This window comes from Neltuma alba, unplaced genomic scaffold (assembly GCF_004799145.2).
Source record: "Neltuma alba isolate B1F8T4 unplaced genomic scaffold, ASM479914v2 tig00013158_pilon, whole genome shotgun sequence".
NCBI lineage: Eukaryota > Viridiplantae > Streptophyta > Magnoliopsida > Fabales > Fabaceae > Neltuma > Neltuma alba.
The window spans coordinates 122,017-141,712 of NW_021637469.1; the positions used below are offsets into that span (position 1 = coordinate 122,017).

Genomic DNA, 19,696 nt, shown 5'->3' on the forward strand with positions numbered 1-19,696 from the left:
ACGTAGGCATTTTTTTAATTAGATCTACTTAATATGTAAAAGTAAAAAGGAAAAAAATCCAAGCTACAAAGAAGATAAACGGTATACCAATTATACAACCTAATTTGGTTGCTATTATTAGTTAAGAGAAGAGAATAAACAAAGCTCTTCTAGCCCAAATATGATAATGATGGGTTTAGTTTGAGATCAAATCTCAATAGTTACAAGCACGCATGGAACTCAATGGCATGGTCTCTGCGCGCGCGCACAGACATAAATACATGCATACATATTTTGAACATAGAGAGCCAAGCAACATTACAAAACACGAGAGATCAAAACAGAAACCATCTAGGCCAGTTCACCGAAGGGGACCACCTAACTGTCGAGTTGTGGGCCTGTACTCGTGGCTTGAAAGTTGCCCGGGATATGGGATTTAGGGGAGTCATCCTAGAATCTGATTCTACGGAAGCCATCCAATTGATTTTGGAGGGAAGAGATGAAGAGCAGGCAGACCATGGTGTCATCGAGGAAGCTAGAAGCACGATTAATCGCGAATTGGAAGCACGCCTTTGCCATGTGAGTCCAAAGGGCAAACTTAATTGGCAGTTGACTTCTTGGCTATACGGGGTCTCTCAGCAGGCTTCCGGTTCCACATCATTACGCAAGGCCCTTTGGAACTTGCTCAGATCATTGACATGGATCGAAGCAGCTGCGTCAGATTTCTTTCTGTTAAAAAAGAAAAAAAAACCAAAGAAACAAGGACCAAGTTATGAGAGATCTTCTCTCATATGTGCCTCACAGCCAGGACAGATCAGCGCAAATTAAAGATACAAAATATAGACCAATAAGGATTTCAGGATTTCATGAATAAATGAAGAACAAAGCATATTTAAAAAAAAAAAAAAACTCATGTCAATATGTAGACAAACAGCTTCATATAAGAAAACTTGTGTCAATATGTAAACAAACAGCTTAAGCAAGTGGATCGGCGATGTCTGAATAAGTGCCTCTGCTGCAACAAATAGTTCTTCATATTATCTGATAGAAATTAATAACAGAACGATGGGTTTGCATCAGAAAGAAGATATGTTGCTACAAGTTAATTCCAAAAGTTTCCTTAGTTAGCCTCTAATCAGAGCACCATCCCACATTAGATCAAATACTTAGCCACAGTCGGCTAAGTGATGAAGACGTTCTCCCATGTGCAAGTTCTCCCAGCCTTCTCTATAGAAGTTGAACTCACTTGTTAAAAAAGCAAGAATCCTTTTGGAAAAGAAAAAGGAAAAAAAGAAGAAGAACTTGTGAGAAATAGTTGATAAAATCACAACAAAGGAAGTAAATTTAATCCAAAAACTGATCATCACAGGGATACGCACCACACGTATCCTATTATGTCATGCTTTTATCTGATTCCTTTGCATGCTAGCTATTGCTACATGACTTGGCTTCCGCACCAATATAATTATCAGTTATATTGCAAAGTAACGATATTTTATTAAAAAACCGAATGGACATTTGTTTAGAGAGAGAGATACACCCGTCAAGTAACGAATAATAGGTAATTTATTTCTAATGATTGTGATTCTTTGTAGATTCCAAATTTAATTGGGACAGCATAAGTAGCAACTCATTGACATCATCAGTTGTCTTGGACTCAGAATTCAGGGGAATAGGTTGAATTTCTTTGTTGAAGTGAGTTGATGTTGGTCATCATCAATATTCCGATGCCTCTTTCTTCGCGTACTCGCCTTCAATATTTTTTGTTGGAGGAAGTTTGTGTACTGAGACATATACTGGGCGAACTCCACATTCTTTGATCAAGCACTCACCAATCTGAAATTTCGAATTAACCAAACCATCAACAAACCTAAATCTAAATCCAAGCTCCCCATCATAAGATTTTCTTCTTCTTTGAAGTTCCCGCAGTATGCATCCACACAAGAGGGGATCATACCATTGAAAAACACTATCTGAATTCAATCTTATCATTGAATAGTGCGATCCTATTGGACCTTCCAAAGGCAACCTTTTTGTCCAATCATTACTCCTATCTTCAATAAGGTATGTACATGACGACTGACATTGATCCCTTTCTTTTGAGGAGAAATGAGGCATGACAAAGCAGAAAATGAAACCCATTAAGTTTTCCAAATCTGGAGCAAGCTTAACACTCACCCGTAAACCTCCATCTTTTATCGTTGAACTTTTGTAAGTAAACCACTCTGGAATGACACTTCCTTCAAAATTGCCATATTTTCCTTGCTCCAATGAGAAATTCACTATTTTAGTATCCCACGAAATGAATTCTCATCAACATCATGACAAGTCTTGTTTTGAGTACTCAAGTTTGACTTCGATTCCATTTGTTGAATGAAGTTATGATAATCCGAGGCATATATTGGGCAGACTCCACATGCTTCAACCAAACCATCGACTAACTTGTTATCCCTTGTAACAACAGAGAATTCAAATGACAGCTTTGGCTTGTAATTGGTGTTTTGATCATCCACTGTTTTTCCCAACTTTATGAGTGTGGAAGGATCACACCATAGAATAACATGACATGAATCAAAATTTTCGATGAGCATAGGAAATGGTAAGCATTTGCACCACTTACTATCATAATAAAGTTGGCATTGTACGCTATAATGAGAGTCATGAGAACAGAAATGAGAAAGAACAGATCAGAAAATGAAGCCAATTAGGTCGTTAGTGGTTGAAGGAAGCACAATAGTTACATAGTTCGAAGCCTTTTTTCCCTGATTAAACATAAACCACTCTGGAACTTTTCTTCCTGGGTAAACAACACCTCCTCTTTGTTTTGTGTATACTAATCGCTTCAATGAGAAATATGCCCATTCAATGTCACGGGCTGAAGAACAGTTCTCCAATTTCGAGCAATCTTTCAGATGTAGGAAACTCAGTTGTCGTGCAGAAGTTATTACAGTGGGTACAATCTCCAGTGACATGCAACCACTAGCATCAACAGTTTCGAGGAATGGCGGCAATTCTGGCAGAGAACGAAGTCTTCTTCAATCCCGCAAGAAAATTTTGTTTTAGATTTGAAAGATGCTTAATGCTGGCAGGCAAACTCTCCACATTACTTTCACTCAAGTCCAATGAAGATAATGAAGATAAGGAGTCCATGAATTCAGGGAGTTCATACAACTGTTCACAACCTTTAAGAGTAAGCCGTTGAAGATTTCTAAGATAACTAACTGAGTAACAGAGTGTTGGACCCAACAATTTTTTATCTGCCAACGATGAAGGTTCAAAATGAGAAGTAAGTTGTAGTGTCCTCAATGATGAGCATTCGTAGGCACCTAATTTTTCGATGGATGGTGGAAGCTCTGATAAAGATTGAAGGCTTTTACAATTGCTTACGCAAAGACATCGTAGCCTTGAGAGATGTTTGGTATTGTTTGGAAGATCAGTTAATTTGAATGCTCCATCCAAATGAATTACTTTTAGAGATAGCAAAGCATCAAATAAGCTATGGAGCTTTGATTTGTCAATTAATCCTCCAATATCATAAAGAACAAGACTCTGAAGGCGTCTCATGCAACAAATGTCATTAATTGGAAGATATTTCAGTCTTGAGCAGTTGAGAACGAGGTACTGGAGTTTCTCCATACACCCAGTTGAAAAGTCCAATATCTCGACACTTGTGGGCCGTAAATCTAAATAAGTTATCTTGTCTGAAGAGAATGAAAATTCCTTGAGACCATAGCAGCCGACGACAATTAGCTTTGCGAGAGATTTTAACTGATTCTCAGACTTCAAACTCTTTATGTTTCTGCAATTAATGAGTATTACACTAATCAATCTCAGGAGAGATAAAATTGATGGATGAAGATGGCATAAACTTTTAGTCTTTTACACCCACAAAGATCAACATGTTTAAGATTTTGAGCCGCCGAGAAATCTGGTAACGCCGTCAATTGTTTAGATTCAGCAAGGTTTATCTCCCTTAAATTCCCAAAGTTCTGCAACAATTAAAATGATAAATATTACATAGGAAACAAGAGTCTTAGATTTGAATTAAATTGCAAAATTAAAAAAAAAAACTCATATTTGTATGTTTACCTTTACTCCGTTCCATAATATTTTAAGGTGGCTGCAAGGCATGTGAAATTCAAATAACTTCTCAGCACAAAATGACAATGGTAGGGACTCTGAGGGAAAATTGACCCATTCAAGATACCTTAATGAATTGGAAAATGACTCAAGCCCTGAAGGGAGTTTTACACTACAAGATCTTTTAACCCCGACAGAATAGAATTTCAGAAACATTAAATTAGGCATCTTTCTAAAGACATCAGCACTCAACTGTAAATCTCCAACTTGAGACAAATCTAAACTTATGCCTTGAATCGCATCACTTCCCTGAACAACACAAAATCCCAAAAAGAAAGTAAATAAATTACTTTATATTAACAATTTCTATTCAGTGATTGTCAAATGTCTAATTAGAAAGGCAAGTATTTTTCCTACCTGATTATTTTCAAGCACCTCACAGATCTCCTCAGGATTACATGGTCGACTACGTCCTTCAGGATTTTTCATACACTCTTGACGAACAATTTCGAAAGCCATTGATTGAATTAAATCATGCATCCATACCCCATAATCAATACTTATCAGCGCCTTATCCACAAGTGTTCTCAAACCAATGCATGCTTGAAAGCCACGGCTCTCTAGCGTTGTCATTACACATCTTCTAGATTCACCTTTCAAAAAGAAAGCAACGTGTAAAAATATCTCTCTTCATAATCAAGTCCATCATAGCTCAATTTTAACACAGCTTGAATATCTTGATGGATCGTGTTTTCTAATTTTCTCAATGGACTTTCCCATTCCTCTGCGGTTTTGGCATGTAGAAATGAACCCAAAATGGTTAAGGCTAACGGATTTCCTCCAGCATAAGCAACTGCTCTTTTAACGAGGTCTTTATATTCACTTCTACAACCAAATTTGCGGAAGGCTTTGAGGTTGAAAAGCTTAAGCCCATTGTCATAGCCCAGTGCCTCGGCCTTGTGTATTTTATCAACTCTTCCCTCAAGTACGTTTTTATCTCTCCTTGTTATGATGACTTTACTGCCAGGTCTCAGAGGAGGAGCTTCACTTTCCAAATAATCTAACTGCTTTGTGTTGCTAACATCACCAGGTACAATCAAAACTTTTCTACGATTGAGCCTTCCAAGAGATGTATCCTTTAATAGCTCTCGGAAAAATTCGTCACGTACATATTTTAACCCATGCCTTTCTGACTCTTCCCTAAAATTTTCTAAGAAGCAGCAGCTATCAAATTGAGAGCGGAGCTTGGCAAACACAACCTTAGCCATTGTTGTTTTGCCTATCCCGCCTATCTCCCAAATCCCAATTGTTGAGGATTCTTCTAGCAATGACTCAATATGATCCAAATTCTCATTAATTCCAACAATATTTTCTAATAGACTCCCTGAGTACTCATGGTTCAGTTTGTTGATGACGTCATTGATAATATTTTGAATGAGTTCTGCATCATCCCTAATATAAGAAAAAGAGTTATAGAAGAAAATATTAATTGCAGAAGAAAATATTAATGTATCACGTGAAAATTAATTAAGAAATAATATATCAATAAAGTGATAACTAATTGATGACGGCTTTTTTACATCACAAGATTATTATTTTTTTAAAAAAATGACAAATTTCTCTATGGTTTTATCAAATTTGTGTGGATATTTTCCTCCATTTTCGAAATTATTAAGCAGGATTCATTCAAACGTAAGAAATGTATACATAATTTACTCTACTATATGAGTTATTTGTGGTGGCAATTAATTGTAAGAAGGGTTACGTTGAAGAGTTAAAAAATAAACTTTAATCTGATAGGGGAAAAAAGGAGGGAAAAATTAACTTTCAGAGTTAAAGTATCCAATTTTCAGATGACACCATTTAAATAATGTTTTTCTCATATAAACCCAACAATGCAAAGAAATTAAGTTTATATGTCATATATACACGAGTATTGCAATGAACATGATCCAACATCATTACTGATCACTACCAGTTAATTAGTTGTCAGATAAGCTAATATGAAAAGAAAAGCCCTTTATATGAATATGAAGAGCAATCACAAGAATAAGTATGAAACTTTGATTTAGATACTTGGAGTTAGAGAATGAAGAGTGACCTACAGTTGCGGGAGTCCAATATAATCCTGCTAAATTTGCAATCTCAAAAAGTGCTTGTCTCCACTCCCCCGCCTTCTTTGGGTTTTTCTCCAAATGTTCTGCGAATGCTTGCTCATAAGCTCCCCTTTGTTTGCGCACATGAGATGGGTCAATTTCGTAGAAGATAGGAACAAAAATTTGTGCTTGCTGTTGTTTGCAGCAAAGGATCTGAAGGAGCTCATTCAAACACCATTTAAAAGTGGCATAGTTTTGAGAGAAGACCACCATAGAAATGGATGAATCCTGAATTGCTTCAATGAGTGACTGGGAGATGTCATCGCCTTTTAGGAGCTTATAATCAATGTATGTCTGAATATCTCTGAGGCATAAGGCAGTATGGAGATGGCTAGTGAAGGTTCTGCAAGTGTCCTCTCCTCTGAAACTTAGAAACACATCATATTTCCTAGAAGAAGAAGATGATGATGGGTAAGCTATGGGAAACATGGTATTCTGATTACTCTCTTGGATCTCTGTCTGTCTTCTTTGCTGAGAAATGACAAAAGCGAACCGATGATAGAGTATGGATGGCAACGGATAGAGTTTATTCACTTTTTCAAGTCTTCAGAACCAAAAGACACGGGGCAACTGATACTTTTACTCCTTTCACATTGGAATCAATAACATATTTCATTCCCATCCTAACCCCCACCTTTCTTTTAGCGACAAAAAGTATAGATAAATAATGCTATAATAATTATTCTTTTCGGTTTTTTTTTAATTTAGACAAAATATCATGACAACATTGTCCCTCATATGTACCATGAATTAAACGGAAAGGTTGCACCTTCAGTTGTAGGGTCCGTTGCGACTGAATGGGTGTTACTTTTTTTTTTTTTTTTGGCATGTGAATGGTTGGCACGTAAAAGATGATGTTGATGCTTCATGCCAATTTGCTCTGTTACTTCCCCGCAACTTCCCGCCAGTTAAAGTATGATGGTAGGGTAATTGCTGTTAGTATTTTTTATTTTTAATATAAGGGTTACTTAGATAATTTTGATATATTAAAAAATTTAAATAAATTATTTAATTATAATATAGCATGGCATGATTTTTTAAAAATATTTTTATAAATTATCAGATTATGGACTAATTTATAATATAGATAAATTATTCTGAGAAAAAAATGATAAATATAATAGACAAAGTAAATTAAAATCTTATATTTAAAATCAAATTTAACCCTTTTACTTCAGAGAACTTAGGAGAGTAATTGTTAGTGATTATGTGGTCAATTTTGTTTGCAAGTTTGTTCAATGATAGGTTCTAATATTTGTTATTTTTGGGACCAAACTAAAATATAGTATTATTCAGAATTCAAGTCTTTGACAGAATTGCATGCATCGGCCTTCATATTAAATTGGCCCATTTCCTCACCAGAAAAGTTGTGCATAAGGGGAAGAATAAATGACCTTAAAACTTTAGTTTAGTTTGGATGTGAAAGAAAATAAAAAGAAAAGAATATCGCGAAGGGAAATTCCCCAAAAAAAAGAAAGTAATTTTCTAATTATTTTTAGAACTTTTGTTCATAATATTTTCTCCCCTTATTTTGAACAGTTGTTTCCTCCATCCAAACCAAGCCTGTGTTATATTTGACCAGATAGCATACACTACACAAGAACATAGGAACTTGCACTGCAAAAAAAAAAAAAAAGAGATTAGTGACGGAATTTAATGACGGAAAATTTCTGTTACTAAATTAGTGAGAGATTAGTAACAGAATTTTATTCCATCACTAAATTAGCAACGAATTAGTGATGGAATTTTATTCCCTCACTAAAATTCTAGGACTTGAACTCAATACCCAAAAAGACTCTATTAGACCAACTCTTTGTTAGCAACTTTATATTTCTCTTTGTTAGTTCAGTTTAACCTGAAATGGGTTTGGGTACTAAATGGATTAATAAATACCAAGAATTAGTCATGATTCACTAGATGATATCTGGATCTAATTTGAATTGAAGGAGTCTTTTAATTCTAAATATAAGAATTTAATATATTTTATCCGTCAAATTTATAATTTTCTTTTTATGCTATTAATGTGGTAGTTTTCAATACAATTATTAGATGAGTATTTAGGTAAATCAAACAGATATTTTGTTAAATAATAAACTTAATTTCATAAATTAGTTATATAATTTTTATATTTAAAATTAGAGGGAGTATATGTTATTTTTCTAGGGCAAAGTAATTATGAAGTCAAGTCTTTGGGAGAATTACATTTGCATGTGAAAGCTTCTACGTAACCAAGGTCCAACAAAATGTGTGGCCTACGCTGAAAAGTTGATGTTGATGCTCTCATGCCAATTGCTTTGCTATTTCACTGCAACTTTCTCTGAAGGATTAATAATTACTCTGTTACTTCCCCGCAGCCTTCACCAAGTGATGGTAGGGTTAGAGTTTTAATTGTTAGAGATGGTAGGGTCAATTGTGTTTGAAAGTGTGTTAAAGTTCAGATTACTATGTGTTACTTTTTGGACCAAAACAATATCTGTTATTTAGCACTCAAGTCTTTGGCAGAATTGCATGGTTGGCTTCCATATTAAAGTGGTGCATATCCTCATTGGACGAGTTGTGAATGGGGTGAAGAATAAATGGCCCGTCATGTACGGTTAATACGTGAAATTGGACGGATGGAACAGAAAGTGACTATGGCCGGCTGTCAAGAATGAAGGATAAAATTATTAGTCAATTGATATGAAATGAAAAGTCACTTTTTGTTATGGAAAAACCATAGAATCACTTTGATAAAGGAAAACTTACATACGTAAAGGGCTGGCACTTTGTTAATCTCAGGTTTAAACTCATCATTTTCTAATCAAGACTTGTAATAAATTGTTGTCAAGCCAAAGTAAAAGAGTTAACATATATTATTTTTTGCATTATAATGTTAAGAAATCATTTGTGGCCCAGTACTCACATTTTTTTTTGGTTGGTTCAAATAATCATGGGATGGTGGAAACAAATCCCACCCCACCACTTTCCTCAAATAATTTCTCATGGCAAAAAAAAAAAAGGCTTAATTTTTTTCTGCCAATTACTTATGTTCAATTTAACCTGAAATGGGTGATTGATAAATATTAAGAACTCATGATTTATTAGACATCCTCTAGATCTAATTTGAATTGAAGGAGTATTTTAATTCTAAATATATGAATTCAATCTATTTTATTTTTCAAATTTATAATTTTCGTTTTACACTATTACTGTTATAGTACACATTGATGGGGATTTCTATTAATGTAGTAGTTTTCAATACAATTATTAAAGGAGTATTTAGGTAAATCAAACACCTATTTTTTTTAAATAATAAACTTAACTCTATAAATTAGTTACATAACTCCTATATTTAAAATTGGAGGGAGTATGCGTTATTTTTTTTTTTTTGGGGCACAGTAATTATGAAGTCAAGTCATCCGGGGAATTACACTTGTATGTGAAAGCTTTTGCTTAACTAAGGTCCAACAAAATGTGTGGCCTACACTGAAAAGATGATATTGATGCTTTCATATACCAATTGCTTTGCTACTTAATGGGGTTTGGAGGAATAATAATTACCCTGTTACTTCCGTGCAAATTTATAATTTTTTGCCCAAATTATTTTTACTGTTTACATATATTAAGAGATTTCGTAGTTTCACAAATTAGTTATATATATACAAACTTTTTCGGTCCTAAATATAAGACCTATTTTGCCGTGTAAATTACATTACAAAATAGATCTTATATTAAGAACTAAGGAAAGTATAAATATATATATATCTTATATTAAGAGTTGGAAGCAATATTATATAGAACTCAAGTCTTTTGGTGGAATTGCATGCATCGGCCTCCATATTGAACTCGTCCATAGCCGAAAAGTTGTGCATAGAAGGATTGCAAATTCCCCTCTTTGTTTGGATGTGAAAAATACACAGAGAAAAGAATACTCAAAAAGAAAAGTTTAAAAAATAATAAATCTTTTTAGTATTGCAAAAAATTTTCCTTCATAATATTTTCTCCCATAATTTTTCTCTCATTTTTTCTTTTCTGTCATTATTTTTCTCTTATTTTTTCTTCCATCCAAACCTAGCATTCATTTTATATTAGATCACACGATACATCCACTATACAAGGATATATAGGAACTTGTAGGAAGTTGGAAACACCTTCGAACCATTTTCAGTTTACTCTAAATAGAAAATTAAAGTGTTCTTTTAATTATCAGCAACAAGACACGGTTTTGTTGAAGAAAACAACTCTTAATTCACATATCTTAAATATACATAAATGCTATGTATTGCATGTTTGAAAGCTCCATTTTTTGGGATTTGCATTGGGTGCTCATCAGGTGATGAGCACCCAATGCTCATCACCCATTTGGACTGTCCAGATCTGATTTGGACGGTCTAGATTTATTTTTATTTTTTAAAAATAATTATTTTAATAGGTATAGGATAAAAAATAAAGATAATCTCTTAACTATCATTCTTTAAAAATATAATTTTTTCTATTTTAAAATAATTATTTAATAATATTAAATCTGGACCGTCCAGATTAAATTTGGACAGCCCAGATTACTCATCAACTTTAATTATCAACTATACACTTGAAAATTTATAATACCTGATTAAATCTGGACAGCCCAAATCAAACTATCAACTATTAATTATCAATAATTAACTATCAACTATACACTTGAAAACTTACAATACTTGATTTGTTTGAAAAGATTTAAATTAAATTAATTTTGAATGTGAATAATTTAATTGGAATTTGAATATATTAAATTAAAGGTTAAATCATACATTTTAATTTAATTTCTTACTTTTAAAAAGCATACATTTGGTCCTTTAACCCTAGAGTTATTAGGTTTAAATGATAATTTTTCATCACAATCATGGTTATTTCAAAAATTAAAACTAATCTATTAGCATTTGAGAATATTTTATCAAGAATTAAGATCTCAATATCATCATTTGAAAAAAAAAAATTTAAAGTTAAGGGACCAAATTAAAAATTCTTATAAAGTTAAAGGAGTAAATTCATACGTTAACATAATTGAATAGGGAGTATCATTATAAATGAAATTTAAATTGGAGACTCAAATGAAGAAACTAATAATTAATTTTGAATTTGAATAATATTTTAATTGGGATTTAAATATGTTAAATTAAATGAAGAGCATCATAATTAAATAGTAAGTCAATTGGAGTCTTAAATAAAAAATAAATAAATAATTTTAAATTTTCATTTATTCCCCTTAAACTTTGCATATCTAATTCAAATTCCATTTGAATAAATAAAAAAATTGATATGGTGAGAAGCAAATGTTGAGCTACTTTAGATAATACAATTTATTAAAATTTCAAATATATTAATCTGTGGGGGAGAAATTTTAGTTAGTTTAAGAAATCTATTAAAATTAGTTGAAACCAATAAATACGTCAAAAATAAACACTTTTTTTTTCCAAATATGTCTTTATTTATAAAAGGGTCAAGGATGAAAAAGAGAAAAAGTGAACAAAAAGAGAGAGAGAATGCATGAAAAGAAAAGATAACAAGAGATAATAGAATTAATTAGGAATAAAATTTGTCAAAAAATACATTTAATGTTCATGCAATCTCAAGGCCAAAAAAATGGTCATACAATTCCAGACTGCATTTTATTAAAAAAAGACCAAACCAACTCAAAAATTAAGACTAATTATATTAATTAATTATTTTCTCACGCATAACAAAGCAGTATAACCTGTAATCCTTATAACAAACGGGAATTTAAAATTTACAACAATTACACACACCACATGCTTGTCATAAAATACCCCTGAATAGAATTTCTCAGGTCAGGCTACATTCTCCAGCATGTTATTGACCATTTAATAAATATGACCGACTTTTAACGAAATGTGAGAAACAGTAACTTGTTACTTCTGGTCTCTGCCTATTTTCCGTATTGTTTTAATAACTGGACATCACAATCAGTGTCTCTTGTATCAAGATCTGCAATTTAACTTAATAACAAATTGAAGATCATTTTCAAATTACAAACTCACACGCACGCATCCTGGTTTCGGTACATAACTTCCTAAAAGCAGAGAGAAAAAGAAAGCAAGCATAACAAAGTGAAGAAAGCAATTATTTTGACGGAAAACAGAAGAAATTCCAACTCTTCAGACTTAACCTTTTTAATGTCAAACATCACTTTTCTTTTATGTCCAACAACAGTATGAATACGTTTTCACATTAAGCAGGAGCATCCGTCGGTTTTTACTGTCAGCTTTTCTTGGCCGAGAATGATGACTAAATACATATAACATGTCAAACTGCAAAGATGAAAGAATATGACACTATCAGCTAATAAACTTTTTGGGTATAACATTAGTGATATTAATGATTGAATATAGGGTTTGCATCAGAAAGAAGATATGCAACTAAAAATCAATTTTAGGAATTTAATTTTCTTGGTTACCCTCAAATCTCGGCTTGCAGCAATCTGCATTTGATGTGATAGTAATCAGCACATTGCCCATCCTTTGATCAGTACTTAGTTTTGAAATCCAGAGGAAATGAAAGCTTCACTGCTTCACCACAATTTACACCCACAAATACGAGGGGCTAAATCATGAAGACTCTTTCCTTAGCCTCTGTTGACTGTCGCAGAAGTTGAATTATTTTGTAAGTAGTCAGAAATCTAGGAAAATAGAAGGATTCTGAAAAATAGTTTCGTTCTTAAATATAATCATCTTAAGATTTGGTTGGTTATTCCATTCAACACTTTTTTTATTTTTAATTACGGTATCTAACGAAACTAGGCCATGCATATATTGCAAAGCAACACGTGTTTATTTAAAAGCATCATCTATATTTTCCTGGGGTAGCTACTGTATACCAATGTCAAACTTAATTAACGAAATGTAAAAGAGAGATACATACCGATCAAGTAATGGATTGTAGGTAGTTTATTTGTGATGAGTGTGTTTCTCTGTAGATTCCAAATTCAATTGGGACAGCATAAGTAGCAACTCATCAGCATAATGAGATATCTTGGACTCAGAATTCAGGGGAATAGATTGAATAACATCTATATAAGAGTCCTTCAATTTCTTTGTTGAAGGGAGTCGATTTTGGTCATCATCAATATTCCGATGCCTCTTTTTTGGCATACTTACCTCCACTTTCTTTTGTTGCAGGAAGTTTGTATACTCTGAGACATATATAGGCCGTACTCCACATTCTTTGATCAAGCAATCACGACTATAAAGCCCCCATTCATGGATCTCGCCATCACCAAACTCAAATTTAAATTCAAGCTCCTCATTATAACCTTTTCCCTCTGTTCGCAGTTTGTGTAGTAGGTGTTCACAATAGAGGGGATCATACCATAGAAACACATTATCATATGAATTCAATTTTTCCATTGAATAGTGCCACCCTGTTGGACCTTGCAAAAAGAAGAGAGAATTTTCCGCGTCATGCCAGTTGCATTCACATGATGAGTGACATTGATCCCTTTCTTTTGAGGAGAAATGAGGCATGACAAAGCAGAAAATGAAACCTATTAAGTTTTCAAAATCTGGAGCAACCTGAACACTCACACGCAAAACTCCGTACTCTGTCATTGAACTTTTGTAAGTAAACCACTCTGGAATAGTACTTCCTTCAAAATTGCCACATTCTCCTTGCTTCAATGAGAATCTAACATATTGGAGCATTTCATGAAATGAATTCTCATCAGCATAATGACAGGACTCTTTTTGGGTACCCAAGTTTGGCTCCCGTCCCATTTGTTGAATGAAGTCGTGATATTTCGAGGCATATATTGGGAAGACTCCACATGCTTCAATCACACAATCAACGAGCTTCTCTTCAAAGTTGGCAACAGAGAATTCAAATGACACCTTTGGCCTGTAATTGGTGTTTTGATTGTCCGTTGCTTTGTGGAAGTTTATCGATTGGTCAGGATCACACCACAAAAAAACATGACGTGATTCCGAATTTTCATCATCATAAAATTCCGAATTTTCATCATCATAACATTGCAAATGCTCATCCGCATACAAACCAAACTTTGAGGATACGCACCGCTTACCATCAAAATAAATTTGGCATCGCACATCATCGTTATAGGAATGCCGAGAAAGAATACAGCAAAAGATGAAGCCGATTAGGTCGTTTGTGGCTGAAGGAGACTCAATAGTTATACAGTTGGAAGCCTCTGTTCTCTCATTAGATCCAAACCACTTTGGAACTTTTATTCCAGGGTAACAGACAGCACCGCCTCGGTTTGTGTACACCAATCGCTTCATTAAGAAATAAGTACTTTCCGTCACATGAGACAGAGAGCAGTTCTCCAATTTCAAGCAATCTCTCAGAAGTAGCAACTTCAATTGTGGTGCAAAAGGTATTGAAATGGGTACAATCTCCAATGATATGCAACCACAAGCGAAGACGGTTTCTGTGGATGGCAGCAGTTCTGGCAGAGAACGAAGTCTTGTACAATTGGTCAAGCGTATGTCTTTTAGATTTGAGAGATACTTGATACTAGCAGGCAAGCTCGCTACAGTACTTCCACTCAAATCCAGTGAAGACAATGAAGATAAGGAGCCGATGCTTTCAGGGAGTTCATACAACTGTTCACAACCACTCAAATCCAGTGAAGACAATGAAGACAAGGAGCCGATGCTTTCAGGAAGTTCATACAACTGTTCACAACCACCAAGACTAAGCTCTCGAAGGTTTTGGAGATAACTAACTGATGAACGGGGGTTTGAACCCAACATTATTTCATCTGCCAATGATGGAGATTCAATATGAGAAGTGAATTGTAGCGTCTTTAATGATGTGCAGCTGTTGGCATGTAATTCTTCAATGGATGGAGGAAGCTCCGGTAAAGATTGAAGGTCCCTGCAATAGCTTACATCAAGAGACTGTAGCCTCGAGAGATGCTTGATATTGTCTGGAAGTTCCGTTAATGTGCATGACCCTCTCAAAGAAAGTGATTCCAGATATCGCAAAGCATCAAATAAGCTATGGAGCTTTGATTTGTCAATCACTCCGGTGCAATAATCAAGAGCAAGCTGTTTAAGAGATCTCATGCAACAAATGTCGTTAATTGGAAGATTCTTTAGTTTCAAACCATTAAGAGAGAGTCTCCAAAGGTTCTCCATATGCCCCATTGAAAAGTCTATATTCTCGACTGGTGAGGTATGTAAACATAAAAAAGTAAGTTTGTCCGAAGAGAATGAAAATTCCTTGAGACCAGAGCACCTAGCCACATTTAGTCGCAAGAGCGATTTTGATTGACTCTCTGTTTTCAAACTCTTTAGGTTTTTGCAATGCGCAAGATCCACATACTTCAATCTCGGAAGAGATAAAATGGATGGATGAAGATGGCATAAACTTTCACAGTATCCAAGTTCAATGTATTTAAGTGTTTTAGCTGCTGACAAATCTGGCAACTCTATCAATTTTTCGGATTCCATAAGGTTTACATGCCTCAAATTCACCAAGTCCTGTAACAATTAAAAAGAGAAATATTACATAGGAAACAAGAGTCTTAAATTTGAATCAAATTGTAAAAAAGAGAAAAGTTATAAGACTCATATTTGTATGTCATACCTGCTTGCCATCCCATAGTTTTTGAAGGCAGCTACCAGGCATCCGAAGTTCAACTAGCTTCTCGGCACAAATTGACAATGGTAAAGACTTTAAAGGAAAATTGTCCCACTGAAGATACCTTAACGAATTGGGAAATGATTCAAGCCCTGAAGGAAGATTCACAACACACGATCTTCTATGTGTGAATGAATAGATTTTCAGAACCCTTAAATTTGTTATCTTTCCAAAGGAATCAGCACTCAATTGTAATTCTTTAATTTGAGACAAACTTAAACTTATGCCTTGAATTGCATCACTTCCCTGAACAACACAAAAGTCCAAAAGAAAATAAATAAGTTGCTTTATACTAACAATTTCTTTTCATTCGTTTTCAAATGTTTAATAAGAAAGGTAAATATTTCTCTTACTTGATTATTTTTTAGGACGTCGATGATCTCATCGGAATTCCATAGTCGACTACGTCCTCCTGGATTCTTACACTCTTTGCGAACAATTTCGAAAGCCATTGATTGAATTAAATCATGCATCCATACCACACCATAACGAAAACTTATCAACGCCTTATCCACAAGAATTCCCAAGCCAATGCTTGCGTGAAAGCCAGAGCCCTCTAGCGTTGCTTTTACATATTCTCCCCATTCACCTTTAAAAAAAAAAGCAATGTCTAAAAATATATCCTTCGCTTCATCATCAAGTCCGTCATAGCTCAATTCTAACACAGCTTGAATATCTTTATCGGCTTTCCTTTCCAATTTCCTCAATGCACTTTCCCATTGTTGTACGGTTCTGGAATAAAGGAATGAACCCAAAATGGTTAAGGCTAATGGAACGCCTTGGGCATAAGCAAGAGCTCTTTCAACTAGCTCTTTATATTCACCTTTAAAACCGTGTTTGCGGAAGGCTTTATGGTTGAAAAGCTCAAGGGAATTGTTGTAGCTCAATGCCTTGGCCTCATGTATTCTCTCAACTCTTCCATTAAGCACTTGCTTATCTCTACTTGTTATGATGACTTTACTACCAGGTCCCAAATGAGGAGCTTCCCTTTCCAAATCATCTAACTTCTGCGTGTTGCTAACATCATCAAGTACAATCAAAACTTTTCTATGACTGAGCCTTCCAAGAGATGTATCCTTCAATAGTGCACTGAAAAGTTTGTCACGTACATATTTTGACCCATGCTTTTCTGACTCTTCCCTAAAATTTTCCAAGAAGCAGCAACTATCAAATTGAGAGCGGAGCTTGGCAAATACAACCTTAGCCATTGTTGTTTTGCCCATCCCGCCCATCCCCCAAATCCCAATTGTTGAGAATTCTTCTAACAACGACTCAATTTGATCTAAATTCTCATCAATTCCAACAATATTTTCTAATACAGTTGTTGGGGACCCACGGTTTAGTTTTTTGTTGATGTCCGTGACAATATTTTGAATGAGTTCTGCTTCATCCCTGATATAAGAAAAAGAATTCCAAAAGAAAGTATTAATGTATCAAATGAAAATTAATTAAAAATAATGTATTAAATAAAGTGACAACTAATTGCTGACAGTTTTTTTTTACATGACAATATTATTATTTTGAAAAAAATGATAAATTTCTTCAAAATTTTATCCAACTTGTGTGGATATTTTTCCTCCATTTTTCAAAATTATTAAGAAGGTTTCATTCCAACGTAAGAAATGTATGCATAATTTACTCTACTATATGAGTTATTCGTAGTGACAATCAATTCAAAGAAAGGTTACATTGAACAGTTTTAAAGAAAAAAAAAAACTTTCATCTGACAGGAGAAAAAGAAAAAGAAAAAAATCAACTTTTAGGGGAAAAGAAGAAAAATATTAAAAAAAATCAACTTTCAAAGCTCAAGTATCCAAGTTTGAGATGACACCATTTAAATAATGTTTTTTCCCATGTAAACACAATAATTTAAAGAAATTAAGCTTATATGTCATATATACACGAGTATTGCAGGATATGATCCAACATCATTATTCACTGCCAGTTAATTAGTTGTCGGATAAGCTAATATGGAAAGAAAAAAGCAATTTATATGAATATGAAGACCAATCATAGTAATAAGTAAAAGTATGAAACTCTGATTCAGATACTTGGAGTTAGAGAATGAAGAGTGACCTGTAGTTGCAGGAGTCCCATCCTGCTAGATTTGCAATCTTAACAAGTGCTTGTTTCCACTCTTTCGCCTTCTCTGAGTTTTTCTCCAAATGTTCTGTGAATGCTTTCTCATAAGCTCCGTTTTGTTTGCGTACATGAGATGGGTCAATTTTGTAGAAGATAGGAACAACAATCTGTGCCTGATGTTGTTTGCAGCGAAGGATCTCAAGGAGCTCATTCAAACACCATTTTGAAGTGGCATAGTTTTGAGAGAAGACCACCACAGAGATGGATGAATCCTGAATTGCTTCAATGAGTGATTGGGAGATGTCATCACCTTTTGGGAGCTCATAATCTATGTATGTCTTAATATCCCCGCGGCACAAGGCATCATGGAGATGGCTGGTGAAGGATCTGCGAGTATCCTCTCCTCTGAAACTCAGAAACACATCATATTTCTTGGAAGAAGAAGAAGATGATGGAGAAGCTATGGCAAACATGGTATTCTTATTACTCTCTCGGATCTCTCTCTGTCTTCTTTGCTGAGAAATGGCAAAAGTGAATTGATGATGGAGTATGCATGGCAGCGGCTAGACTTTATTCACTTTTTCAAGTCTCCAAAGCCAAATGACACCGTAACTGATACTTTTACCCTTTTCACATTGGAATTAATAGCAAATTTCATTCCCATCCTAACCCCACCACCTTTCTTGCAGCGACAAAAAGCAGGGTCCATTGCATGTGAAGTACATTGTCCGTCCGTCATTCGATGAATTACAGGGAAAGGTCGTACCCTCAATGGTAGGGTCCATTGTGTGTGAATGAGTGTAAGTTATGTAACTTTTCCGCATGGGAATGGTTTGTACATAAAAGATGATGTTGATGCTTCATGCCAATTGCTTTGTTACTTTTCGGCAGCTTCCCCCTACTTAACGTAGCTAGGCGGAACGTTCCAATCAAAATTCAATTGCTCTCAACTTTCACATATTAGTGTTAGGGACATTGTTGTTACTGACTTCTATTTTTCAATATAAAAACTACTTACTAATTTAAATATATTAAAAATGAATAAATTATTTAATTATAATAAACATGACATGATCTTCTTAAAATTTTTTTATAGAGTATTAGATTATATATATCAATTTATAATATAAATAAATTAGTTTGAAAAAAATGATAAATATGATAAACATATTAAGATCTGATATCTAATACTAAATTTGACTCATAACTAGTTCTTATATCAAAAATTGAATAGAGTAATTGCTAGTAATGATAGGGTCAATTCTGTTTGAAATTGTGTTAAATGATGGGTTCTAATATTTGTTAGTGATGATAGGGTCAATTAAAATGATGGGTTCTAGTATATTTCGATGCTGCTTGTACTGTAACAAAACAAATTGGAATATGTAAGAGACCCAGTTGCCAAATTAAAATGCACAAGGTTTGAGAACCAATACACAGAGCAATAATGCAAAAGCCCCACCAACACCAACCGATCATCTACTAGAATAATTACCACAGTTACTATAATTAATTTGAAAAGTGAAGGTGTAAAAATACCTATAAACTTTTACTCAAAATGTATCCATCACTATAACCTTCACGAAGGTGCAAAAGTGTAATAGTGTAATAAAATTTAATTTTTTAAAAAAACGAGAATAATTAATTTATTTATATGTTTATGGGTACCTTTATAGAATCATCGCTTAAATTCATTGAGTAAGTATTTTCTGTTAATGTGACCTATGATGTTAACATTTAGTAACTAAAAATATACTTTCCGT

The 19,696-nt window shown here is 34.0% G+C and overlaps 3 protein-coding genes across 3 annotated transcripts; all 3 read right to left on the minus strand.

The window, feature by feature from the left end:
- Positions 1 to 2,964: 2,964 nt before the first annotated feature.
- On the minus strand, positions 2,965 to 4,578 carry LOC114734914 (disease resistance-like protein DSC1). The gene is made up of 5 exons (XM_028922560.1): positions 4,477 to 4,578; positions 4,187 to 4,368; positions 4,069 to 4,099; positions 3,865 to 3,968; positions 2,965 to 3,778 (listed from the first exon to the last, which is right to left on the minus strand). Exons 1-5 carry the CDS (start codon positions 4,576 to 4,578, stop codon positions 2,965 to 2,967), a joined length of 1,233 nt encoding a protein of 410 aa, XP_028778393.1.
- Positions 4,579 to 4,715: 137 nt separating this feature from the next.
- Positions 4,716 to 6,644, minus strand: LOC114734915 (TMV resistance protein N-like). The gene is made up of 2 exons (XM_028922561.1): positions 6,136 to 6,644; positions 4,716 to 5,511 (listed from the first exon to the last, which is right to left on the minus strand). Exons 1-2 carry the CDS (start codon positions 6,642 to 6,644, stop codon positions 4,716 to 4,718), a joined length of 1,305 nt encoding a protein of 434 aa, XP_028778394.1.
- A 6,494-nt stretch (positions 6,645 to 13,138) lies between these two features.
- On the minus strand, positions 13,139 to 18,406 carry LOC114734916 (disease resistance protein RPS6). The gene is made up of 4 exons (XM_028922562.1): positions 17,928 to 18,406; positions 16,205 to 17,243; positions 15,798 to 16,097; positions 13,139 to 15,691 (listed from the first exon to the last, which is right to left on the minus strand). Exons 1-4 carry the CDS (start codon positions 18,404 to 18,406, stop codon positions 13,139 to 13,141), a joined length of 4,371 nt encoding a protein of 1,456 aa, XP_028778395.1.
- Positions 18,407 to 19,696: the final 1,290 nt, after the last annotated feature.

What these genes read in the sequence shown, in the direction of transcription:
- LOC114734916 (XM_028922562.1), bottom strand. Translation starts at nt 18,406, where the DNA reads ATGTTTGCCATAGCTTCTCCATCATCTTCTTCTTCTTCCAAGAAATAT. An exon ending in TGGGACTCCTGCAACTACAG is followed by an intron (nt 17,244 to 17,927) that starts GTCACTCTTCAT and finishes TTCTTATATCAG; the next exon opens with GGATGAAGCAGAACTCATTC. An exon ending in ACGTCCTAAAAAATAATCAA is followed by an intron (nt 16,098 to 16,204) that starts GTAAGAGAAATA and finishes TGTGTTGTTCAG; the next exon opens with GGAAGTGATGCAATTCAAGG.
- LOC114734915 (XM_028922561.1), bottom strand. Translation starts at nt 6,644, where the DNA reads ATGTTTCCCATAGCTTACCCATCATCATCTTCTTCTTCTAGGAAATAT. An exon ending in TCTTCATTCTCTAACTCCAA is followed by an intron (nt 5,512 to 6,135) that starts GTATCTAAATCA and finishes TTCTTATATTAG; the next exon opens with GGATGATGCAGAACTCATTC.
- LOC114734914 (XM_028922560.1), bottom strand. Translation starts at nt 4,578, where the DNA reads ATGGCTTTCGAAATTGTTCGTCAAGAGTGTATGAAAAATCCTGAAGGA. An exon ending in AGGTGCTTGAAAATAATCAG is followed by an intron (nt 4,369 to 4,476) that starts GTAGGAAAAATA and finishes TGTGTTGTTCAG; the next exon opens with GGAAGTGATGCGATTCAAGG. An exon ending in TCATTTTCCAATTCATTAAG is followed by an intron (nt 4,100 to 4,186) that starts GTATCTTGAATG and finishes CATGCCTTGCAG; the next exon opens with CCACCTTAAAATATTATGGA.